Consider the following 27,449-nt stretch of genomic DNA (forward strand, 5'->3'; position numbering starts at 1 on the left):
ACTTTAGTTATACTGGGTAGCTCTATCAGTGCTAAACTGTTCTTTCTAGAGGTGGACCAGTACGTAAGGTGGATCATCTCTTATTGATCCAGTGTTACTACAGGAGGAAACCTAGCAAAACTAAACTAAGTTTATTTATACTGGATATCTCTATCAGCTCTAAACTGTTCTTACTGGACCTCTAGCAAGGATCATCTCTTATTGATCCAGTTTTACTACAGGGGGGGAACCTAAACTAAACTAACTTTATTTATATTAGATAGCTCTAACAGTTCTGAACTGTTCTTCCTAGAGGTCCAGTAAGGATCATCTCTTATTGATCCAGTGTTACTACAGGTGGAAACCTAAACTAAACTAACTATATTTATACCGGCTGGATAGCTCTATGAGTTCTAAAGTGTTCTTCCTAGAGGTCCAGTAAGGTTCATCATATTTCTCTGGCTTTCCTCCCCTTCGTTTGGCGTCAAAAAACAGTGTCCATGTTTGGGGCCAAACCAAAATATGTTTCTCGATAGTGATGAAAACGCGTGTTGGGCTTCTGGGTTGGATTCCCAGAACACTGTGGGAATGAATTTCAAAACATGGGTACAGAATCATTACGTAGTTACCTATTTCTGTTTGGAAATTTCAAACTCGCCTTCTCAAAGCTCAAATTCAAACTTTGACTATTGCAGTTGTATGTCTCAATAGTTTTGTGGTTTTGGGGGACACCCTGTAGAAATAGAGAAAATGATTTACAAATGACCCCCTCCAAGATTTCTATATAGCAGAGTGACCTGCCGTTCCTTACTCCAGTTTCTTTCCCAAGCTCAGTGGTTGCCATGGCAGCTAATCAAATTCAAAAAGAACCGGGTGGCCGGTGGGGGAAACATTCAATGCTCCAAGCACAATGTCGAAAACTAAAGCAAATCTCTTGTGTTTTGACCCTGGTTTATCGAGCAAGAGTGCGTTAAATCGACGATGATTTTACTAAAGAAAGGCTACTTTATCCCGTGCTAGACACCGAAGTATGTTCAATTACATTTCGAAATGTTTTTCTCGCATATCCAAGCGGGATTCGAGGTTTGTATATTGTGTTATATTTACATTGTATTTGAGCATCATTTGTCATTTGTGAAGTCTTTCCGGTCTTATTTACTCATTTTGCTGTGGGTGAAAACAGCTTCATGGTACAGTAGATTGCTAAATAATTCAGAGCGGTTACACTCGACTTAAAAGCACAGAAAATCATTTTATGAAAGAATGGAATTTCAATTTTGTATACTGTAGATTTGCGACAAATTTTGATACAAAACTGGTTCGTTTTGCTTTGTTTAGAGAATTAAAATGTTTTTCTTTCGCCGATCAAACCGATTGAAGACGATTTACCTTCTTTACCAACGATCTATCTAGTTTTAGGTGGTATATTTTGCTACAGTATTTTTTTTTACATTTTTGTTTTGTAGAGATGTCAAACTTCTGATGTTAGGAATTGATAACGCTGGCAAATCAACTATTATCAATGATTTGAAAGGAGGTATTAAGATATTATTTAGAGCCTTTTTACGAAATTAATATCTTCTTACTGATGAGAGTTTGAATCATACTGTGATGAAAAGTTTGATATGTTTTAAGATATAAGCAGATATTGATACCTACAGTGTATACTTGTATTTTACTCTGTCTAATGTCAAATGATTTTACTCATTAGTGGAAGAGTACTGTCAGTTAATGAGTTAACAAAACTATCTGTCAGTGTCTCTTGTTAATCCATTAGTTTGTAATGCACCCGGATGTGGCCTACTTTAGTATTTTACTTGAGCAGCTGTCTAATACCAGATGATTTTACTCGTCAGTGGGAGAGTATACTAGCTGTCAGTTAATAAGTTTACAAAACTATCTGTCAGTGTCCTTATTTAACCCATTAGCTTGCTACTCTGTCTAATGCAAGATGGTTGTTAACAAAATATGTTCATTGTGGCTTTTATTAGAACCCAAAGAGTCGACAGTTCCAACAATCGGGTTTTCCAGTGCGGAGTTCAAGTTATTGAATTTTAAAGTGACAGCTTATGATGTTGGTGGTGGACCTCGTATCCGAGGAATATGGAAAGATTATTATGCGGAGGTACATATACACATAGGGTATACAAGCACAGAGGTTCTTAGTGCTTTGGTATTCTTTCCTGTCCAATTCTAGGTCATTTCAATTTGATCAACAGATGCTGAATAAATGACATTGTAAGTAATTCAGCTTGTAGGTACATCACATAAGTATTTAATACTGCAAAGCTTTCGGCCCGTTAACCTGGGCCTTTGTCAGTGCACGTCGGTTAACAGACCGAAAGCTTTGCATTAGTAAATATACTTACGTGGTGTACGTACCTACAAGCTAAATTACTTATCTATTGTCAAAGAGCAAACATACAAGAATATAAATGACATTGTGTTCTTTTTCAGATATTTGGCGTTGTTTATGTTGTTGACGCAAGTGACCGTGAGAGAATAGCAGATTCCAGAACAGTTTTACGTGAAGCATTATCAGACTCAAGACTCTCTGGGAAACCTTTTGTTGTGTGAGTATAGAAGTTATCCATTCTGAATCACTTAATTCCTAACCTTTTTACAATCTTTGGGTATTTTAGTTGGTTTGTTCAGAAGTTAATAGAATATACATGGTTTGGAGACTAAATAAAAGCACAATACAACTCATTAACTATGTTATTGTCCAGGTTTATGCCAAATGGTTCCTTCTCGTCACATGTTTATTGTATTTTAGCCAAAATTACCAATGGCATTTGTCTTGCTTGCTCATCAACCTTGACTTGAAAAATATTTTACTTATATACCACTTATTAACCGAATTTGAGGTCCGTACTAGAAAAATATCAGACTGAGGTCTTGACAGTACAGACCGAGCGATAGCGATCAGGTCCGTACATAAAAGACTGAGGTCTGATATTTTTCCAGTACGGAAATAAGGGATTTATTATATGGCATACAGTATCTAGTTTAAATATTTATTTATACAATGCGCTGCAGCATTCTTGCCGGCTCTTTCGCTAGCCAGTCGCCAAGCAAGCACTGAAGTGGCTTCCAAAACTTTGTTTTTTACTCGTTAAATAAGAATGATACAGTAATATAAACAAAAATCAAAGATGAATGAATATAATATTCACATGTACCAAATAATGCTCTTCTTCGTCCATTCTTTGTCGATATTTTTTGTGTCAAAAATAAAAGTTCAAGCATGTTTTTGTTCAAAAATATGAGAGTTGGACCGTTACTACGGCAACAGTCTAATACTGGGGGATTCCAGACCGGCAAAGAACCAATCAGCGCACGCCATTTAGTCACAAGACCGCGTGCCATATAATAAAAGATTGCTATTGGTTTATCTGTGCAAAATACAATAGACATGTAATGAGAAAGGAAAATTTTTTCGCATAAATCTACCTCAACATAGTTAATGAGTTGTATTGTAGTTTTATGTGGTCTCCAAACCATGTATATTTTATTAACTGTGGTTTGTCCAACACAGTCAGAAACCTGGGGTGGTTTTGTCAGGGGTGTGGACCATCCCCTCGGAGGCCAGGGGGTGCATGTGCAGAGCTAGCTCCCAGTTGGTGTGAGTATACCTACTGTATTAATAGTTTGATTTTTGATATGTTTGTTTGAAAATATTTTGAAAATGAGATGCTGCAGCTTGGATTATCAGAGATATGCATTAAAGTTTCCAAACTCTTACGTTAACAACTGAAATAATTATATAATTTGATGTTGATTAATTGCCTTTCATAATTCCCTAATAATTACCCGATACCCAAATTTACACTCCAAGTTCATCCCTCGATCCTGCCTAGGATAAAGGGGTATGCCTCTGGCAGAGGGCCTGCCCCATGGCCCTTAGTAATGATCCGATTCTGAGTTAGTATAATTTATATAAACATGCCTTTATGTTTTAATATACAGGTTTGCAAATAAACAAGACATTGATGGAGCAATGTCTGAACAAGATATTGATATGGAATTTGAGTTAGAACAGTTGGCAAAGAAATGTGAAAGTCATTATAAAGTTGTAAGTAATTAATAACTAAATTCTACTGTTCATGTCTTATTGATTACAGAAACCTAAACTAAACTAACTTTATTTATACTAGATAGCTCTACGAGATCTAAAATGTTCTTCCTAGAGGTCCAGTAAGGATCATATCTTTTTGATCCAATGTTACTACAGGAGGAAACTTAAATTAACTAACTTTATTTATACTGGATAGCTCTATCTGTTAGAAAATGTTCTTCCTAGTGGTCCTTGCAGTAAGGATCATCTCTTATTGATATTAATTAATGCTGGAATATAACTCTATGAAACTGTCCCTTGTCTTAATATCCAAATCCCAATCGTAAAATGAATTAACTGAAATATTTCTTCAGTTCCAGTGCACAGCTTTACTCAATGAGGGTCGAAAAATTGACAGTCAGCTGAAGAAAGGTTTGTCTTTAGAATTTATAGAACAAACCACTGCAGACCTTAATATATGAATGCGAAATATATATGAACATAAAAACTTGAAATTTGGATAGCGGGACAAAGTCGTTAGGCTGGTTACGCCACTGTAAATGGTTAAACGGTAGACCTTAAGGTCGGCGCACACTAGAGCTATGTGCTTAGCAAAAAGTCATTCGTGGCCATTGGCGTGCAAGCCAGTTTCCGGCTCTCGTGTGCGGGCGACTTTGGTCAATGGGAACACTTACGGCAAATATCTAACATGTTTGATAATTTTTGACTTGCGTGCCGAAATCCTTCCGTGTGCGGTTATTTTAAACGAAGTGGCTATTCGTACTGGAACAGTTCGCCGATTGTGATTTGCTATTCGTACTGCATTCGAAATGTTTTTTCCAATTGTCGCAATAATAAAGGATTTAATCGACTCTTGTAATCCGCCAGTAATCGTACCTTTATAAAGGGACAGTAAGCGATTGCAACAAACGTTATTTTGGTATCGGAAATCGATGTTTGAATCCTCGGCATACCGTACGGCGTACGGCCGAATGAGACTTGTAAAATTTTTCATATTTTGGTTTTTATTCGTGTGGGCACACGCGGGCGCGCAAAACTATAAAGGCCGAAATACGCACACCGGACGCGATACCGCAACGTGACGCGCATTTTCAGATTTCAGTGGCTGCAGACAAAATGAATTCTAAAAGCAAATTTTGCAAGGTATGGGCGCCAGAGCATTCAAAATATACTATAAGTAACCTTCAACACATGATAAACTTTACTAGCTTCTGGTGAATGAAAAACTATCGGTTTGTGTGGCCTGTCGGCCTTAACACTACGCGCTCGCGCGCCCGCGTGTGCCCACACGAATAAAAACAAAAATATGAAAAATTTTACAAGTCTCATTCTGCCGTACGCCGTACGGTATGCCGAGGATTCAAACATCGATTTACGATACGAAAATAACGTTTGTTGCAATCGCTTACTGTCCCTTTATAAAGGTACGATTACAGGACTCGATAAAAACCTTTATTATTGCGACATTTGAAAGAAAGATTTCGAATGCAAGCTAAAATGAAAGCTATCTGCTTACGGATTGTCTTAACAGCGCATGCGTAGTATAGGAAAGTAAACATTCAAGATGACGGTGCAAAATGAATTGGTGGCTGAAGCCATATACTACGCATGCGCTGTTAAGACAATCCGTAAGCAGATAGCTTTCATTTAGCAGCGCACGGAAAGATTTCGGCACGCGAGGCAGAAATTATCAAACATGCCGGATATTTGCCGTAAGTGACACGAATGGCCAAAGTCGACGGAAAAGTCGCCCGCACACGAGAGCAACTGGCATATGGCTCTAGTGTGCGCCAGCCTTTGCACCACAATTCTCTGCCTGGGGTGGTTAATTGGTGGTTAATTCCAAAACTGGAAATAGTTTCACTGACTACCGTAGGCGACTTAAGCCTCTTACAGACGAGCAAGTTTTTGTAACAAGTTTTAATTGTTCGTCTGTACAACCAACTGTACACCCAACCTTGTCATAGAAAACTTGCTCGTGTGTAAGAGGCTGAACGACAGCGCACAGCGGAAATCGTTAGGTGGGGGATGTTGAAAATCTCCAAACAAGTCTGATTTTCCGCTACACTTGTCCAAAATTGCACACTCTGTGATTGTGTATGACTTTACATTTATTCAGAAATCAACACTTTACAGCAATTCACGCTCTAAAGCCGCGTTTACACTTTAGGCCTAGACCTGACCTGGACCAGGTCTAGGACAAGTCTAGGTAATATGTGCCACGTTCACACTGTCTTCCTTGTTGATGATATCGGATAGCCAAAGTAATTGACAAAAACCTTGGAAAAATATCCAAAACACTCCGAAGTGGGGTAATACTATATGTATCCCATACAAATCATACTATATTAGCTAAGTTAAAAATTGGCCAGGACTAGGTAAAGCCTGTTCACATTACCAAAATCTTGCCCCAGGTCAGGTCCAAGCCTGGTCCAGGTTACCTTCTGCTGTTGGCCTGGATTTTGTGGCCTAGACGAGGACCAGGCCTGGTCTACGCCGGATAAACAAAGTTCACATCTAGGCCTAGGCCTGCATGGTCCAGGCCAGGTCAAAGCACATAGTGTAAACGCGGCTTAATACATAACTAACTTAAAACAATGATTTTAAGCTATATTTATAATAACAAAACAGGATGCTTTTGATGCATTTCCCTGACGCATCTCTTACAGGACTACAGGATGTTTTTCTGTAGTTTTCGCTCCACTACAACCCACATTCGCGTCCGCTTACGTTATTCTGTGGGACATTGGTTTCGCTGTGGCTGGCTGCTGCTACGTGCTACAACCTCAAAACCTCCATTTCCTATGCTATATGATACTACACTATTAACATTTACATAACAATTCCTTTAACAATAGTCAATACCTATACAATTTGCGACCATAACACTATATATTTGCGCATACTCTGTAAGTCACTGTTTACTTATGGTTGGCGCACTCAACCTAACCTAAATTCTGCAACAGGGGGCAAATATTCATAGTATTCTCGTTCAGCATTATTAGTTTCTTTTGAAATTTATTGTTTTTACGATCTGCTAACATGAATGATGATTATTAGTCACCACCTACACCCACCCCTCCCCACTTAACAATCGTCCCCCCACCCCTCCCCCCTTAACAATCTTCCGCCGTCTATGTGTACATAGTCAGTGCCGTACGAGAGGCAATAATTGGGGGGGGGGCACGTATTCATTTATTCATGTTGTGCAAGATTAATTTCAATCTTTTCAAATCTATCGTCTTTACCATAGGTATTATATTAACAAATTACCGAAAAATTTCTCGCGCATGCAATTTGTGGCCGCCTATGGTCTTTACAGGCCTGTTAACATGAATATTTGAACATGTATCGTGCCTCGTACTCTGTACATAGTTGAATGAATACTGCCATTTTACTTTTTATATAATCAGCCACAAGAAAATGGTATTCTGGAGGCTTTAACATTGCATGTTACTTGCAACTAAATACCAGGGGCCGGTTGTATCAAGCCCGTTTAGCTTAAACAGTGGTTAAGTTCAAAATAGAAAGCAAGTCTATCGCTTTATTCAAGAAGCAAACTAAATGTTTTTAACCTTAATGCAAAGATACTGTTTACAATTACATATTCATTGTATAATATTCAAGTTGACTCATACAAGAGAGATGTAAGAGTGTTATTTAAATCTGACTTATTCCCCGTTTAAGGTAAACGGGCTTGATACAACCGGCCCCAGGGATTATATTGCTCCAGCTCAGATACAGAGTTCATTTGCTTTATAAAGGCCTTCGACATAATTATATTCTATTTATTTGAATAGTTATAGCCCAAGCACCACCGCGCGCTCGCCTTCTTTCAGGTGACCTCTATATAATAACTGAATGCAAGGTTATATATTTTACTGTGATTTTACTATTAAAGCGCCTGGGTACGAGGCTGGCCAAGGCTTGTGTTTTTTACATACGGTTGTTGGATTTTGATACACATGTACATGCATGTAACTGTTATGTTTTAAAGCTTTAATATCTAATTTTTAAGGTTTAAGATGGTTATTACAAACTATGAATGAGGATTTTGCATCTTTGAAGGAGCGAGTTGAGAAAGATGTTGAGATTCAGGTATGTTGGTGTGAAGTTGCCATCGCAATTGATTTTGTGTCAGCCTTTTCAAGTAAACTGAAATAAGACTGGAACGCTCACTCTCTGACTTTCCCTCAGAGTGAAGCCAAGATGGCGGATTATGAAGTCTTTCTTGTAGGTATGATCCAGGCCACTGGCGCGGAAATTTCAAAGGTAAAATTATAATTGCCGCCATTTTACCTACCAAATTTCCGCGTGGAGGCCTTGATCATACCTACAAGAAAGGCTTCAGTATCCACCATCTTTGATTTGATCCATCCAGATTGGATTTTTAGTTCAGTTTTACCTTGTTCATTGCCAGTTAAAAATCAGTGTTTGCATTTGAGATCAGTGAGCGAGCTATCCTGTCAAGGTCAGCGTGTGACCTTACAAACATATATTTGAGATCAGTGAGTTATCTATTCAGGTACATTTGTGATCGATTTTGTATGAGCGTTTTCTCGCAACAGTTTGTTTATCACTCGGAAAGAATGTGTTTTACATAGAACATTGCTTGTTTTTAATTTAGAAAGAGGCTGAGAAGAAGACGAGGACTGAGCGCTTGGAAAGGGTTAGAAAAAATCGGGAAGAAAGGTTAGTGAAAAGTTTGTCATATGATGGATATATGCATTGTAAACAAACTGGTTTAAGATCAGTGAACTCTGGCAATGTTTAATCTGCGATATTTGCTGCGGTTTTCTCCTTTTCACAGATGTGAACAAGTGAATTAGTTACAGATGTTCACGTAAGAGCTCTTATATACATCAATGCATTCGTAACTAGTCACTCGTTCACATCTACCAAAATTTGAAGGAAATCGCACACAAAATCCCACCTAAAATTGCAAGTGTGAACGGGCCTTAAGGACGGAAAATAAAGAGTAAAATACTGCAGCAAGACAACAATCACACATAGTTTTGTTAACTCGTTACCTGACAGCACTCTTCCACTTTGGCCGGTTGTATAAAACTCTTTAACTACATTTTGCATAGTTAAATCCTAGTTAACTCAGAAATAAACGACTCTGTTTGGCCATTTCTGTCCTTTAAACTACATTTAAAAGTTAACTAGTCTTTTATACAACTGGGGCCGGTTGTATAAAACTCTTTAAACTACATAGTTAAATCCTAGTTAACTCAGAAATAAACGACTCTGTTTGGCCATTTCTGTCCTTTAAACTACATTTAAAAGTTAACTAGTCTTTATACAACTGGGGCCGGTTGTATAAAACTCTTTAACTACATAGTTAAAACCTATATAGTTAACTCAGAAATAAACGACTCTGTTTGGCCATTTCTGTCCTTTAAACTAGCTACATTTAAAAGTTAACTAGTCTTTATACAACTGGGGTCGGTTGTATAAAACTCTTTAAACTACATAGCTAGTTAAATCCTAGTTTACTCAGAAATAAACGACTCTGTTTGGCCATTTCTGTCCTTTAAACTACATTTAAAAGTTAACTAGTCTTTATACAACTGGGGCCGGTTGTATAAAACTCTTTGAACTACATAGTTAAATCCTAGTTTACTCAGAAATACACGACTTTGATTGGCCAATTCTGTCCTTAACTACAGCTAAAAGTTAACAAGTCTTTTACCCCAGGCCCCTGATGAGTAAACTCATCTTGTATTATACAGAGCAAAGTGCTAAATGCATGGGGCTGCATTGCAAGCTAACGAGAAACGGCGTTTCCTCGCGAGGTTGATAATTTATCATTGTCATCTATGTTCGCTTTCTGGGGCCGGTTATTTGTATCAAGCCCGTTTAGCTTAAACGGTGGATAAGTTCAAAATAGAAAGCAAGTCTATTATACAACCGGCCCCTGATTAATAGTGTCAAATATTTGACTTTCAATATATTTCAAATATTGACTGAAACAATGACGTTTTGAAATTAAAATAGACTTCTTAAATACATTTTCCTTTTAATATTTAACCAGTACAAGTTGACGCGGCCGAAAGCAAAATTAAAAAAAATATGAAAGCTCGACTTTCATAACATACATGCGATAAAATAACTCTAAATATCTTTTCAAAATAGCCATCGTTTCGTAGAAGGCATTTATAAAATACATTTTCATTGCTAACGTCTCGCTGTTTACCTGCCAACGTCTTTAAAACGGTATTTAGAATGTTTCAAATATATTGGAATTAAATACAAAATTACTGCGAAAATGAAATTCGCAAATACTAAAGGTCATGTTACACGGTGCAATTTTTCATGCAACTTGCAATGCAATTCTGCTTTTAAGAGATGTAAATTTGGCAGCTACGAAACTTTTATGTTTATTACACTCCATGTACGTTTCTTTCACTTACATTTTGAATACTCTGTACTAAATTACATCTCTTAAAAGTTGTATTGCATTGCAAGTTGCAAGTGCGAATCATATTTTAATAATTCATTACTGATATTAAAGTTTTCTTAAATAAACAAAAAACTTGGAAAGCTGTCGTTAAGGCGAACAACAACCGGGTTGTGCTCACATAATTATGTCTTTCTTTTGAAAATTCTGATATTTCTCTTCTGAAGATCTCATGCCAGTCGATAGCATTCTCACCGGGTACAACCCTGCCTTTCTGCCTGTATATATCGTGTGTTTAACTGGAGCGATATCCCAAGTTCTGCTTCTGGTTTGTCTCATAAAAGATCCTTTGAAATGCTTTCGGAACTCGTCGACGGAAACCTCGTTGGAAATCTAGCGGTTTGCGATTTGGGGGTTTTACTGCAGGTGACTTTTGGAACATTCTCTTCGCTGAAACCGCTCTTGCGTCTAATGTCTTACACGTTTTTCTACGGGTCGATTTTGACAATCCTTTCCATATCTTTGGATCGTTACACGATGGTCGCTTACCCATTTAAACACCGTTTTTTGATGAGCGGGAAGAAAGCTGCCGTTTGGATTATGGCGATTTGGCTCTTAAGCGTAGCGGTCCCTTTGTATTTCGTTATTACAACGAGACCAAACGAGGAATATATTGCGTATAAATACGGGATTTTAACAGGAATCATCGTGATGATTGTAATCATGTATTTTCTGGCTTCTTTGGCCTTGAAACAGCAAGTTAAAACGCTCCAAGGCACCAACGAAGCGAGGTATGGTCATAGGCTTCGTGTAGCGGGTGAAGAAAGGTTTATGCGAACTGTGATTTTCATTACAGTTATTGCCGTTGGGTGTCTCACTCCAGTTGCCATCTACGGTCAGGTTGTTACCGATCAGATTTCGAAAAATGGGTTGAACTATGTTTACGGTTCATTGATGACGTTGTTGTGTCTAAATTTCGCCATAAACCCTCTCATCTATTTCATACGACTGAAAAGCTATCGCAAAACGATATTGCTTGTGTTTCGCTGTGGAAATTAGGAGTTTCCTCTGTGGCGTTTTGCGAAGGAGAAAGTTTATTCATTGGTTCAAGGCCTATTGAAAATCTTCATGCAGTCCTTGAAATTTTTATTGTCTGGACTAACAGAATGAGTTGTTTTAATGTTGTGTATGATTCCACTCGAAATTAAGACCTTTAAAAACCTTTAGAATTTACGTACATCGAGTGAAGCGCCACAAAATCGTAATTGATTACCCTCACCTATACTCGGCATTACCACCTTAAAATACACATTAACACTAAAGTGAAGTGAAATGAAGTGAACATAGAAGTAATGTATAGACCTACTCTGTTCTTATCTTACATTTGTAATTTATCTTGTATATACTAGTTGTAAGATTTCTTATTGAACATAACTTGTTAAGCGCTATTGATCTGTCATTGTAAATAGGGCTATATAAGTGTTAAATTATTAAATTATATTATTATTATTGACCCATATACATATATATTTCAAGCTATATTCGTTTTTATTCTGACAGTGTCAAATTCATTATGAGTTGAATATATCACGCGTCATTTCCGATGCATCACTAAGTGTTTTTAATAGACAAATTTCAATTCAATACATATTTATATAATGCATTCAGGAAATTGCATGAAACTCGGGCTTATTGATAAAAAAACACCGCTCAATTATTTATTAAACTGTGTTTATGAACTAGAAAAAGCTGCACGATTTGAAATAATAATGATATATGTATATCCAAAATATTGTCATATCTGGTTTAATTTCATCGAAGTGGCTCTATCGCGCGTGCAATATGCCAGCTCTCTCAGAGGAAACTGATATAAGATACCTGCCAATATTCGTCGTATGTTCCTTCGGGGCTCTTGCGAATGCTATGCTGTTGATAGTCCTTGTCAAAGATCCCTTGAAATGCTTCAGAAATTCAGCGACATATCTCATCGGAAACTTGGCGTTATCTGATCTGATGTACAATTGTGCCTTGATCCCATATGTGTATAAAGTTACCTCTGATGAAACATTTTTGCTGTTACAATATTTTTCATTTTATTTATCAATGGGATCTATATTTTCCATTGCGCTCGATCGATATTTCATGGTCTGTCACCCTTTTAAACACCGTTTCTTTATGAGTGGTTACAAAATGGTTGTATGGATTTGCATGGTGTGGTTACTAAGTTCTGTGCATCCAGTGAAGGTGAATTTTGAATTGAACAAAATGGACGGAAGGATAAAACCCTTCGTTGGTTTGGTATTAATCATACTGACGGCTGTATTTTATAGAAAGACCTATTATACTTTGAAGAAACAAGCGAAGTCTATGTTAGGAAAAAGATCTGCCTTTTCTCCAGAGCGGAGTGAGGTTGTATCCAACAGAAGTATGTCGACTGACGGCGAGAATTGCACCACCATCGCTGGCTTTGGTGTAAATTCAAGTTTAAATAGAAAAGTAAATTCGTTTACCGTAACTGAACAAGTCAAAAATCCGAATGACACTGTTTGCAGTCGAGATTTTGGCCAATTTCAGAGTACGAATAACCGTGCCGAAAATGAAGATTATCGATATCGTGCTTGCGATTCACATGAGCGTGCTCAAAACGGGATTGAACGTGACGAAAGTCGTTCTGAACGTGCTCGAGATCAAGATGAACCCGTCAAATGCCTAAATGAACGTGGTGAAAACCATAATGAACGTGCTGAGACTCAAGATAAACGTTTCCAAATTCAAGAGGAACGTATTGAGAATAATATTAATCGTGCTGGAAGTAAAACCGATAATTGTGATATTTCTACCAGAGCTACGACGAGCATGACAACAAAATCAATCACAAAACAACGCAAATCTCCCCAAAACATGAACAATTTTAAGGAACAGAAGTTTTTAAACACCATAATTATCATCGCGTTTGTAGCCGTGATTACTGTGGTCCCGGCAACGATTGTATTTCAGTGTTGTCCCCAATTAAATAATTCATTTCCACAGATCCTCGTCGTGACGATATTCTGCGTCAATTTTGCTGCCAATCCCGTCCTCTATTTTTGGCGTTTGGAGCGATATAGAAAATCGTTTAAACTGGTGTTTGGATGTAAAACCTAGAAGCTTTGAATGTTTTTAAATTGACTTTAGAAACTACAAAGTAGGCGATCTCGATTACTAATGAAAATTACGAAGTTAGTAGCGAAAATGGGTTAAAAAATTGCGCTATCAAAGAGAAAACTATTAAATAACGTTCAAAAGTTCAGTTTTTCTTCTGAATACGCATTCTGCAATCTTTTGACAGCTCATCAAACACATCTGACAGCTGTGAAATGGCCATTTTGAGGCTTAAAGTATACACAAGGTTATTAATTCAAACGATTCGTTTTTGCCGTGTACAAGCTTCAAATCTTGCGTGCCAGACATATTTTGTTGAGTATTTATAATTCTTTTTCTCACCAAGTTTGAAGCCGACGGATTAAGAATTGCATCTAAGACTTATAAATTTCCGCGTTGTCAGACGCAGTAAAATATAGTAAATCAATCGCTTTTTTAAAAATTTCACTTTTGGCCATATGACTTGAACATATTTCTGTCACAATGATTGATAATCGTAGTCTAAACTATTTAATCAATGTCGTTAACACTGGTGGTGTTCATCTTACGCTATAAAAATAACAAAGATCTCGAGACATTAAGTTGATGAATATGCATGGCTTCATTATCTGGTATATTTAGGAAGAAATATATTCTCTCCATGAATGAGTTATTCTTTGCAATGTAAAAAATTAACGTGACTCTAATATTTAGTATCTACTACATATTAATAATTAATCAATATAAGTGTTTTAATAGACATGAGTTCTATCATTGTAATAATATATATATTTTTAGACATAGCTTATAATATTGAAATTGGAATACGTCTTGTTAATTCATAATTTAGTTTAAATGCAGATGAATAGACATTTTCAGCTTGCATGCAAATTAACCCATTTCAGATGTCGTGAGCATAGAATAGCCAATAAAACTTAACCATTTCAGACCATGTGACTTCAAATGGGTTACTTTGCATACAAGCTGAAAAGATTTATTGTTTTAGGGATTGAGTTTTATTAATATTAAATTTCAAAGCGTTTTGATTTCGAGTGAAAATCATACACAACTCAAATTCAAGCGAGGAACAGTTGAAAAAATAATATATCGGTTATTACCATTACCTATACAACATTAAACAAAATCCTTGAAATATTTCGAGAAATACTATACTTAGGTCATCTGCCAAGAGAGATATAGCTTGTGGTGTTTTTGTCATTATTTCTTCCTTTTCATTTTAATCATACGTGCATGTGTAGTTTGTTTACTGTATCCCTTTAAGGATCAGAATATTACTATTATTGATTTTGTCCAAAGTAACCGAGCTATAATGATTAAACTCGCGGTCTTTTTAATTAAAAAAGCGAGAAGAATTCCGATATGACTTTCGTTTCTACTAATATAGAGGTTTCAATTTCATATATTTAAAGCAATCCTACATACAGCAACATGTCAGTCTCGGATGAATTTGCGCTACATTTCTTGCCAACCTGTTTCGTCAGTTTTATCGGGATTCTTTCGAATACAATGTTGTTGGTTGCCCTCGTGAAAGATCCCTTGAAATGCTTCAGAAATTCAGCAACATATCTTATAGGAAACCTTGCGCTATCAGATTTGATCTACAACTGTGTGATTACTCCAAGAAAAGCCTTCGAATATTTTGTCATCTTACAATTTTTATCTTTATATTCGTCGATGGGGACAATATTTTCGATTGCAATTGATAGATTTCACATGGTCTGCCTTCCATTTAAACATCGCTCCGTCATGAACGGTCGCAAAATGGCTTTCTGGATCGGAATAGTTTGGCTCCTGAGTTCAGTGCATCCGTTAAAGAGAATTGTTGCACGAAGTGATAACGATTTCTTAGCTCAACCAATAATCACTTTTACTTTTATCTTACTGTCCGCCATATTGTACGGCAAGACGTATTATACACTAAAGACGCAAGAAAGAGCCATTCTAGGTAAAAAGTCGACATTCTTTTCGCGACAAAGTGATTTTGAAACAATAAGAGTATTTCGAAAGACGCAGAAAATTGTATCAACCAGGCAGGGCAGTTTAAAAATGGACGCCCAAGTCAAAGGTCGCGTTTGTTTGCTACAGCAGGCCACGATGAATTTAAGAATTCGCATGCTAGGAATGAAATTTATCGTGCTCGTAATCTGCATGAGCGTGCTCAAAGCGAAAACGAACGTGCCCACAGTCCGGATGAATTTGCTGTGAAAAAATACGATATTTCTAAAGATCACAATAAACGTGCCGAAAGTCATTCTAAACGTGCTCATAGTTGTGATCAACGTGCGGAAGGTCATTATGAACGTGCTGAAGATCACAAGGAACCTGATCAAAATCAAGATGAACGTGCTCACGATGAACGTGTCCAAACTCGAGGCGAACGTGTTCAAAATCAGATTAATCGTGCTCGAAATGAGGACAATAATTGTGATAATCTTACCAGAGATATTACCAGCATCCCACAAAACTCCTCATCACAAAATCTTCCCACCAAAAGCCGCCAATATTCCCAAACTATCAACAATGCTAGAGAACAAAAGTTTCTAAACACGATAATCATAATTACATTTCTAGGCGTCATCACTGTCCTACCTGGGTCGATATTCTATCAATTTTGGCATAAATATGCACACGACAATAGGAATGGTCCTGGAATTGTAAAGGCCGTCGTAGAGACGTTATTTTGCTTTAATTTTGCGATCAATCCTTTCATATATTGTTGGCGCTTGGAGCGATATAGGAGAACGTTTAAGATATTGCTCAAATGTAAATCCTAGGTATATATTGAATGTTCATTTTGAGGATGTGTGTTAAGCTAATGTTCCAGTTAGGTTGAGGCCACATTTAGCTCAGTGCACAAAATACCCATCAGAAAGACAACTCCATTGTTTTTTGCGTAAGTGTGTGTCGACATGATTCGTCATGATTCGTCACTCAGCAAATACCGTAATCACACCCCCCCTGTCAATGTTTAAAATCGCGCAATATTTAAATATTCCCAAGGGGGGGGTTGCCTCTATTTACAGTACTTGCTGAGTGACGAATCACACTTATACGCAAAAAACAATGGAGATTCTCGTCTGATAGGTAATCTGCGATTTGAGTGCAGAAGTTATGTCAACCCGTCGCTGTGGACAATAAAGTCGTTTTCTTCTTGAAGAATACGTAATTGACCTCGCTGTGACAATTGAAGTGCCTATACCATGGTTGCGAATTTAAAATATATCAATACATTTTGTTATCGAAAAGTTTTGTCTGAATGGATTTATTAGGCTTTAAATTTACCGGACATGACGTCAAATCGGGAATTTTCTGAAACTTAAACAAAAGAAAACTGATTTGGAATTTCCGATTTGACGTCATGTCCGGTAACTTTAAAGGCTAATAAATCCATCCAGACAAGATTTTTCAATAACAAAATGTATTGCAAAGTTTTTAAAAATACCTCAAACTTTTGATATATTCAAAATCCGCACCATGATATAGGCATTTCGCTAGCAATCTCGTCAGCTGGGATTTGTCAGTAAATATCATTTTCCTGTCAGTAAAAATGTATTTTCTTCTAGATCATTTCTTTAGCACAGAGACTCAAAAACTCGAGTTAAATTTTATCCGCCGGTTGTATTAAACGGTAGTTCACTTTTAACTATAGTTAGTGACAGAATTAGCAAATCAGAATCGTGTATTTTAGAGGTATAACTACGATTTACCTACTCAAAATCTAGGATGAAAGTTTTATACAACCGTCCCAGCTTAATATAACGAATTCTTCCCGTGTCTTCCATGTGAAGTATAAAATCCACTATGAATTTCGTATCGCTTAAGGCCCCTTTTACACTTGCGATTTTTGCTGCGATTTTATGCGATTTTCTTCTTTTGATAGATGTGAACGGGTGAATCAGTTACTAATGTTCAATTAAGAGCTTTTATACATCAGAGCATTCGTAACTAGTCACTCGTTCACATCTACCAAAAGAAGAAAATCGCACCTAAAATTGCAAGTGTAAACAGGCCTTTATGTTAATCAATAAGTATTTTCATAAACAAGTTTAGATCATAAAAAATACATTTATCAAATGCATTATTGAAATTGGAATACGGTTTATTAATTTTTTTTAAAATAAATAGTTGTTCAAGTGAACGAGTGTTAAATATTAAAATATTACATATAATTTTGAAGTCAACCCGTTAACTTTACGGAAAATATAACGTAGCTCATTTGACAGACGACATTCTGGAGCAAAACTTGTTGTTTTTAACATTTTTTTTTCAATTTAATCTCGTGTTGGTGATTGTTAATACCTCAATGATCAAAATTTTTATTATTATTAAAAGCTGCTTTAAGTAACATTCGCAATAATTAAAACCGCTCTTTTAAAAAACAGGACATATCTCATCAGCGACATATCTCATCGGAAATTTGGCGTTATCTGATCTGATGTACAACTTTGTGCTAATACCAACCCTGAACCCGAGCTCTACCATAGAAGCTTGTCTCGTTTTCCAGTTTCGATTGCTTTATACCTCAACGGGGACCATATTTTCGATAGCGCTCGACCGATATTTCATGGTCTGTCATCCTTTTAAACACCGTTTCTTCATGAGCGGCAACAGAATGACTGTGTGGATTGGCATGGTGTGGGTTCTCAGTTCAATCCATTAGTTGAAGAAAATTTTCGCACCAAACGATAACGATTTGTTGGCAAAACCAAGCGTCGCTTTATCCTTGAACATCCTAACCGCGCTCTTGTACGGGAAGAGATATTACCTGTTGAGAAAGCAAGCGAAATCCATGTTAGAAAAAAGATCTGCACTCCCTTCTCAGCAAAGAAACCTTACCTCCAACCAAAGTTGTATTTCGACCGATACTTTAAAAGTTACCACTATTGCTGATTCTAGACGAACCCTATCTTCGTATTCCAAAAATGAACACATTGGGAATAAGACCACAGTTAGTGATGAAATTTGCGGACCGTTTCAAAATCAAAATTACCGTGCTGTGAATGACAGTTATCGTGCTCGCGATTCGCTTGAGCGTTTTGGGGGCGCAAATGACCGTGCTTGTTGTAGTCTGGATGTATTTGTTGAGGAAAATAAAGAACGATCTGAATTGGAACTAAATAAACGTGCTGAAACTCCTACTGAGCGTGCTCCAAATCTTGATGAACGTGTCGAAGGTCATTATGAGCGTGCTCGAAACAGTGTTCAACGTGCGGAGAGTCTTTCTGAACGTATTCAAGTTCACGAGGAACGTGTCCAGTGCTTTAGTGAACGTGTTCAAAACCACGACGAACGTGCTGAAAGTCCAGATAAACGTTCCCAAACTCAAGACGGACGTGTTCGGAATCAGATTACTCGTGCCCGAGGTCGAGATGAAGAACCACGAACCTCGACTAGCATCACGCAAAACCCTTCACCACAAAATCTTTCCGTCGAAAAACGTAAACGTTTCCAAACCATCAACAATGGAAAGGAACAAAAGTTTCTAAACACCATAATCATTATAGCGTTTGTGGCCGTGATCACGGTTGCCCCTGGAACCTTGTACTTACAGGTTTGGCATGGGGCTGCACGTGACAGTAACCATGGATACGGATTTCTGAGCGTCGTCATAGGTTTTATATATTGCCTCAATTTTGCAGTCAATCCCTTTATGTATTGTTGGCGCTTGGGACGGTATAGAAAAACGTTTAAGATACTGCTTGGATGCAAGTCCTAGTCATATTGAATGATCACATTGAAAATGTTAAAGCCACTTGCATTTTTTTTAATGGTCTAGTGCGGTTAACGACGTGAGGTTAAGTTTTTTAATGGCTCATTTATACTCGCGATTTTTGCTGCGTTTTGTGAACTCGTTGATTTTGCTCTGTCTTTGTGAGAAGCAATGACTTTGTGAAGAAGGAATTAAACACCATTGCCAGATTGTTTTGTTAGTTCGACTAACTTAGACACACTAATTTGGTTAGTAATGCTTAGGTTAGCTTTATCAATATCAATTGTAGTGTAATATTTGAAATATGAAATAAACTCTAAGACTTAGCTAAAGCCGGATTAATTTTCAGTCTAAATGTTTCCTTTGCCGTTTTAATTTTTTTGTCGGTTTTCAGATCATTGCTGCATTTTCAGTTGTTTCCCTTAATCCATCTCCATACCTTATGCTGTCTTCAAATATCCATCTCCCACTTTAGTTGTATTCAAATATCCATCCCCATACGTTTAGTTGTATCCAAATATCCATTTGTCTTTAAATATCCATCTCCACACCTTTAGTTGTATCCAAATATCCATCTCCACACCTTTAATTGTCTTCAAATATCCAGCGCTACACACCTTCAGTTGTACCAAATATCCATCTCCAAACTGTAGTTGTATTCAAATATTCATCCCCACACCTTTAGTTGTATCCAAATATCCATCTCCACACCTTTAGTTGTATTCAAATATCCATCCCCACACTTTAGTTGTATTGAAATCTCCATCTCTACACCTTTAGTTGTATTCAAATATCCATCCCCATACGTTTAGTTGTATCCAAATATCCATTTGTCTTCAAATATCCATCTCCACAACTTTAGTTGTATCCAAATATCCATCTCCACACCTTTAATTGTCTTCAAATATCCAGCGCTACACACCTTCAGTTGTACCAAATATCCATCTCCAAACTGTAGTTGTATTCAAATATTCATCCCCACACCTTTAGTTGTATCCAAATATCCATCTCCACACCTTTAGTTGTATTCAAATATCCATCCCCACACTTTAGTTGTATTGAAATCTCCATCTCTACACCTTTAGTTGTATCCAAATATCCATCTCCACACCTTTAGTTGTATCCAAATATCCATCCCCACACACTCAAATTGTGTACATATGTCCCTACATCATAGTGATTTTACATCATCTTTCCACCCTTTCTTGTATATCTATGTCAATAATTACCCTGCCTATGTATTCTGTTTTCCTTCGGCTGTTTCACGCTTTCATTTCATATTTCAGAGAACGCGCCGAACGAGAAAAGGAAGCCGCTAAAAATAAAGAGACTGTCGATTCTGATGACGAAGGCGTTGTTTTTGGAAATGTAAGTTCAATTTTTACAATAATTCCAAAAATTGAAGATTTTTTCTTGAAATACGATTTCAAACACTCGTCGGTTACCAAAAAAGTAACACTTTTGAAAACGACTTGTTATTTAAGGTGTTACCAAGGGTAAAGGATCTCTCGAAAACGAAGGGAAACAGAACAAAAAAATTAGAATTTGAGGAAGAGAATGTGGAAAATGTTGACGAAAACGTGGAACAACCTGAGTTACAAAACGTGGTGAATTGTGCTTTAATTAAACTAACTTTATTTATATTGGATAGCTCTATCAGTTCTAAACTAATAACATCTCCTGTAATCAGGTTAATCAACGGAATACCGAAGATATAATCGAAGAACCTCTGTCAGAAAATATTCATCAACTAAACGAGAGTGAAAACCAAGCAGTAACTAAGAAGAAACGAAAAAAGAAGAAGAAAGCGAAACGTAATCAAACTGTTCCGAGTGACGATGGAGAGAATAGCGACGCTGGAATCGTTTTGAAACCGATTGCTTGGAGAGGTTCATCGATGCCATTAAACGGTTTCCCTGGCAATGGCAGGAAATTAGAGCCAATCAGGGCTCCGCTACACAACAGTGAGTTTGAAAATTCTTTGATTGTGGGCTTTAACACTGGATCAAAAAGTCATGATCCTTTGTGATCATCCTAGTTTGGTTTAAGTTTCCTCCTGTAGTAACACTGGATCAATAAGAGATTATCCTTACTGGACCTCTAGGAAGAACAGTTTAGAACTGATAGAGCTATCCAGCATAAATAAAGTTACTTTAGTTTAGGTTTCCTCCTGTAGTAACACTGGATCAATAAGAGATTATCCTTACTGGACATCTAGGAAGAACAGTTTAGAACTGATTGAGCTATCCATTATCAATAAAGTTAGTTTAGTTTAGGTTTTCTTCTGTAGTAACACCAAATGAATGAGGGATAATCTTCCATGTTTGTCTAAAGATTGATTTAATTTTGTTATAGATCTTTGTTCGCCATCACCTAAAACAAGTCCAGTTTTTGATAAAGACAATCAATTGGAACAGGTATTTGATATATGTTAAACCGTTTTATGATTGTGAAGGCGTTGCCAGAACAGGAATTTTAGGATATAGTGGTTTGCTCCACCATTTATAATATACCTTCTCTTGCTTATAGTTTTGTAATGGTCATAGTCGCTCGTTTCGACCACGACCAAATGAAGAAGATTGTGAAGTCATAACATGACGTCATCGTTGTCAATATCACGATGACATCATCATCCTAAATTATCAAAATAGTCCTTTCTCAACACCTAATTTCTCCACGATGGCAAAATCACTTCGTCTTTTGAGAGGGCTTCGGTTACGTCATGGTGACGTTATTATGGCGAAGTTTCCATAGCAACGCGAGCTTTTACGTCGAATTTAGTGAAATTTTAGAGCTGTGGAAAATTACAGCAATTTCAAATTGGAATTTTATAGTTAGAATCAATGATATTTATTAGGGCAATTCTTTATCTAATTATTTGTAGATATGAAAATGTATATAATATATATTTGCATGTAATTGGGATCTATACAATATGTGAATATATCGTATTTAAATTGCATCATCAGGCAGCATGCCTTAACTCTGTTTTATGAAATACGCAATGAATAAATAATGTTTTCATGTGATTTATATTCACATGACAGTTAAATGGTATTTTATTTATTCAATTTAAAAGCATGCACTTTTAGTAAATAGAATGACATTGCTGAACCAAGCGACAATTTTAGAAAAGAAATATTCTGATAAATGCTGTGAACATTGGGAACTTCATGCTTTATTATAGTTACAGTTTTATTGAGTATTCTACAAAATCTACTATTAAAAGTCTGAACATGATTAGACAAACACTCGTAAGAACAATTACAGCAACTGACAAACAGAACCTCAACTATATAATAACAACATAAGCACAATTTGTGAAAGTCCCATGCAAGGTGCTCACCGTCACAATACAACATACAACGAATCCTACACTGTTAATATTTAAAGACTGATTTGTGGCAAGAGCAGTCAGGCACCAATGTCCACGTGCATGACATGTCTATGTCAAATTTTGCCTCAAAACTGTGTTTGTACGTGTCTTTAATTTATAACTTTGAAATAGAGTCAAAGTATTACCTTGAATATTGTGTCTTGTTTTTAACAACAAATATCTTCACATTGCAATTTTTGCTGTGATTTTATATGCGATTTTCTTCTTTTGGTGGATGTGAACGAGTAATTAGTTACGATGTTCTGATGTATAAAAGCTCTTATTTAAACATCGGTAACTAAATCACTCATTCACATCTATCAAAAGAAGAAAACCGCACATAAAATAAATCGCAGCAAACATTGCAAGTGTAAACGCCTACTACACGGGCCTTAATGGTAAATATCATGGTAAATTTTATGCAAATTTATTATTATTTGCAAATGTTCACCCACATGTTATTTCCATTGCGATTGAGCGGACATATATTTATGATACAACAGAAATCGTTTAATATTTTAACCTAGTATCATGTTTCTTGTTTCAACAAAATCTCCAGTCAAAGGCTGATTTCTTCTTAGCGACATTTATCTGGGATTATGCCAGAAATATTGAGAAATACCTTGCTATTAAAGTATGTTTGCATCACAACGATTCTAAAATGCTGCAACACGCTAGATTCCAGCGTTTGCTGCCCAAGAAATCGTTTTATTTTGTGGTGAGTTATTAGGAACACTTTATTACTTAGTTTGTAGTTTAATATTAACTGGTCGTCTATCATGTTATTCTAAATATATTGTTGGCAATGAAGTTCGTATGAGTATGTCTTAAATTTGCCAAAGTTTGATAAACATTTCGCCGATATTTCGTCGCCATTTTATCATTCAAATTTCAAAATAGAAATTCTAAGTGGAAATGATCACAGAAATGTTGATATTCAATAATGTTTATCGACAGAAAAATGCAATTTAGACGAGCAAAAATGCGGTGTTTATTCTAGTCAATAGAAGTATTTAAAGAGCCTTATTCATACGACCCAATTTTGTTCTCCCCAATTCGACTTTTGATGGATGTTTTATGGTCTGTTGACTTAGGTATATGTGCAGCGTTTACCAAAAGCCAGGGCAGTGCTTTATCAATAACAGACTACATTCCCTGCGACAAACTGAGTAAATTGGATCATTTGATCAGACCTTAAGATTATGTAAAGTCATGCTGCTCATATCTTCTGCTTATAACAGTTAGCAAGTTAAGCAACATTGTCGTTGTAGGCGACTTGGCGTGTTGCGAATGTTAACAGGGGTATTTTTTTGTGTTGCTACACGCCCCAGTTTTGGCATATTGGTCGTTTAAACGCGACGTCCGTCGGTACCAGTGAACTCTATACAAATGGAACGATAACTCCTGACAAACATCCCTATTCAGCTTGAAACCAAAGTAGTTTTTCGGAGTTTTGAGACGGAATACTTGACGCTAGACGTTGGGTTGTGTGTCAAATTAAAGCTATTGAAAAGTTATATTTAGTGTAGAAATTTCCAATTTCCAAAAACACTTACCAACCGGCATAAAACCGGGAAATTGAATCTCGGCTAACTGGACACGTGTAAAAGCCACTTGGATAAAATTTCCCCCAGCTTTTCCAGATTCCTGCCGGTTGGGTATCGGGTTTTGTAAAGTTACCAAACACCACCATATCACCGGGTACAAACGCTTCTTTCATGTCAAACAGGATTTTGGCCGGGAACAGCAGGTTCTTCAGGGCGAAGAGGGACACTGACGTGAAGTTTTTTTGAAAATCTGAACCAACTGCGAAGGAAAACGCCGAAACATCTTCAGGAGAATTCAGTTGTCGATTTTCAAGTAAATTCTACTCAAGGCTGGCGAATAAATACAGGGTCCAAACGCAAGTAAGATTTTTTTTCGAGTAAGTTTAAAAATCATGTCTGGCACAGAATTCATGCAGGCAAAAGTTGTTTAAAATGTGCAACCGTCATATTTGTAACCCTCCACGGGAAAACATATATTAACGCTTTTCCGTTTAAATGAGCAAAAAAACGGATTACAAACGGTTAGTAAACGGATGCTGTAAAGCGTTTTCACGCTTCGTTAAAACGTTAAAACGGTTCGATGAAAAAATTTAACGCTTTCAAGAAAGCGTTTTTACGCTTTGGAGAAAGCGTTTGCACGGATACGAATAACCGTTGAAACGCGCAGAAAAATGAACCGGTTTTTTGGATGGGCCGATTCATCCGTATAAACGGTTTGACGAATTTATATACCCAATTTCACGGACGAAACCAGACGATTTTGGGAAACCTTTGATCCTAGACCATGATACTGGTGTTTAAATCAAACAACGGTAAAATATATCAACTGTCTGTTGCATGGGCATGCATGTTTGATACACCGGGAGGGGAAAAATGATTAACAGGTAAACGCAAGTAGCGGATGTAACATTATACGTTGTTTATGTTCAGCTAGGAGGGAGCCAGAGCTTCCATCGCTATCCGCACACTGCTCTTTATTGCTTCGTAATCCCAGTACAGCATGGATAATATTAAAATCATAAAATGGAGTAAAATTGTAAAAACAATAGCAAAATATACCTGAAGGACATGGTATGATACATGCCGTCCAACAGCTTTAGGGCTAATTACGCTGCGTTGACAGCTACACATAAATACTCGATCAATGTCATATGTACCTAGTCAACGAAGTTAATTATAGGTAGTAGAAGCAAGCAGACCAGTAACAGTCATACAGTTGTGATTTGCCACTCGTGCGAAGCAATTTACTTTGTTGTTTATGTGTGACCTTCCACGGGAAAAAATACGTTAACGCTATTTGGTTCCTTGAAAAATATCGTTCATTATATCCATTCGTTTGCCATTCAAACACTTCAAGCGTTCTTGCGTTCGTTGAAACGATTTTCGAGATCGTTCATCCTTCGAAATTGCCCGTTCAAATGCCTCGAGAAAAAAAGTTCGAAAATGGTTCAAAAAGCGTTCAACCGTTTTGATTTACCGTTCGTTGGAACGTTTGCCGGAATTTTGTTCAATCGCATTGCATTTGGTAGAACATTAGATTAAACATTTGCAATGTTAATTGTTACAACTTTATAGAAGAAGCGACGAAGGTGTAACACATAATATTCCTAGAAGCGTATTCAGTTCCTTAACAGAAGGCTTGTAAAGGGGTTATATTATTTTAGCCGAATCGAATGCTATTTCGTGCGCTTCAAGATTTCTCTTAGCGTTCAGTGCATGCAATTATGTCATTAAGCTCAAATTTCAAGTCATAAACTGAAAAAACTGTCTTTCAAAAATTTATTGTTTTTCGAACGCCGCAATAATGCAATGGTTAGAATCTATGCTTTAATACTTTTGTTGTTTTCATAAAGCCAAAGTTCAATGCGCGCACAAACATGCAATGTCTCTAGCCATCTATACATTAAAACAGCATTACGTAGAATTGCATAGTTGTTGTGTGGTTGTTGGAAGCCGTTTAAATAGTCATTGGGATAGATACGAAGCAACCTGATAGTAGGAGCAAAACCGGATAACTGCATATCTATAGTAGCCTATGCAATGATTAAAACCCTTATATAGTTGTGTAAACAATGAAATAAATGTAAATAACTATTAAACTACATCGCAATAATTGTATCAACAATAGACATAGATCTTTTGAAGTGCTTGATCGTGGACGCCGACGTTCACCGGCCGAGGGCGATCCGAATAAAACACTTCGCAACTTTCGGCAAAGACAGATCCATCAAGCAGTGAAGCACATTTATAATCAAGCATCTTATGTTTGGTTATAATTTGATTTCCCTCGACTAGCTCCTCGAATCGGAAACGTGGAACGCGGAAAAGCTCAAATTGTACAAATGATAGAGATTGTATGAAAGTAATGAAAAAAATAGAACCACAAGGAAGTCGCCCAATGAACATCATAATATCGCTCACTGAAATTTAGCGTAGCTAAACTTTGATAGGCACAAAACACAAGCAATACTAATTGTTCAAAATAATCAGGATCATGTGACAAATATAACAAACCAGAAAATATAATCGATATTATACTATTTAACTATATATATATATATAAGCTTTCTGGATATTAAACTATAGCATAAGCAATGAAAGACACGGTCTACAAATTGCGTGTTTTACGAGGTAAAGTTTTAGCGCTATGTTTTTACCAAGTTTGTGCAGTCCTTGCGCACACTGGCACAAGCCCAATTGGTAAAATTGGCAGCTGACATGCTGCAGCGTAAGCCTAATACAATATTGGCGATAAGTTATATCTAAAAGAAACCCAATTCGTTCTATTATCATAGGTCTTACAAACATTTAAGTTTGACCTCACAGAAATTGAACATTAGAATTCATATTTAACAGCTGCTTGGACAATAGGAAAATATTCACTAATTTTGATTTGGGTTCTCTTTATAAGGAAATTGCATTCCGGATATTAAATTGTAATCATGCATTTAGCATGTATGGTCATTGCACATTTGGGCTTTGAAGGCTGTTACCAGCTATAGATCGGCGAAGTGAACAAATATGAAAAGGCGCCAATCAAGTTCATAAGCACGCGGGTAAAGATCTTTACTAATAATTTCGCGAAGCCCTATCCCAAGTATTTACTGGATATTCATATCTATGGATACGTCGAGGTGTTTTAACACGTTCATATAAAGGTATGAACACATATTGATTAATTTCTAGACTGTAGTGTTTTATATAAGGCATGCTTG

General features: G+C 36.8%; 1 protein-coding gene across 1 annotated transcript; it reads left to right on the forward strand.

The window, feature by feature from the left end:
• Positions 1-869: 869 nt before the first annotated feature.
• On the forward strand, positions 870-21,909 carry LOC114533593 (ADP-ribosylation factor-like protein 13B). The gene is made up of 13 exons (XM_028555139.1): positions 870-1,062; positions 1,446-1,516; positions 1,971-2,104; positions 2,437-2,552; positions 3,949-4,054; positions 4,411-4,468; positions 8,076-8,155; positions 8,685-8,749; positions 20,598-20,679; positions 20,796-20,918; positions 21,002-21,275; positions 21,667-21,728; positions 21,841-21,909. The coding sequence occupies exons 1-13, from the start codon at positions 1,010-1,012 to the stop codon at positions 21,907-21,909; spliced, it is 1,293 nt and encodes a 430-aa protein (XP_028410940.1). The 5' UTR covers positions 870-1,009.
• The last annotated feature ends 5,540 nt before the right edge of the window (positions 21,910-27,449 follow it).

This window comes from Dendronephthya gigantea, unplaced genomic scaffold (genome assembly GCF_004324835.1).
Source record: "Dendronephthya gigantea isolate DGI-Jeju-01 unplaced genomic scaffold, DenGig_1.0 000002F, whole genome shotgun sequence".
Taxonomy (NCBI): Eukaryota; Metazoa; Cnidaria; class Anthozoa; order Malacalcyonacea; family Nephtheidae; genus Dendronephthya; species Dendronephthya gigantea.

Bases quoted from the DNA above. Each gene is read 5' to 3' on its own strand.
- LOC114533593 (XM_028555139.1), top strand. From the start codon at position 1,010: ATGTTCAATTACATTTCGAAATGTTTTTCTCGCATATCCAAGCGGGAT. The intron at 1,517-1,970 runs GTATTAAGATAT...GGCTTTTATTAG, and splicing joins TATCAATGATTTGAAAGGAG to AACCCAAAGAGTCGACAGTT. The intron at 21,729-21,840 runs GTATTTGATATA...TCTTGCTTATAG, and splicing joins AAGACAATCAATTGGAACAG to TTTTGTAATGGTCATAGTCG.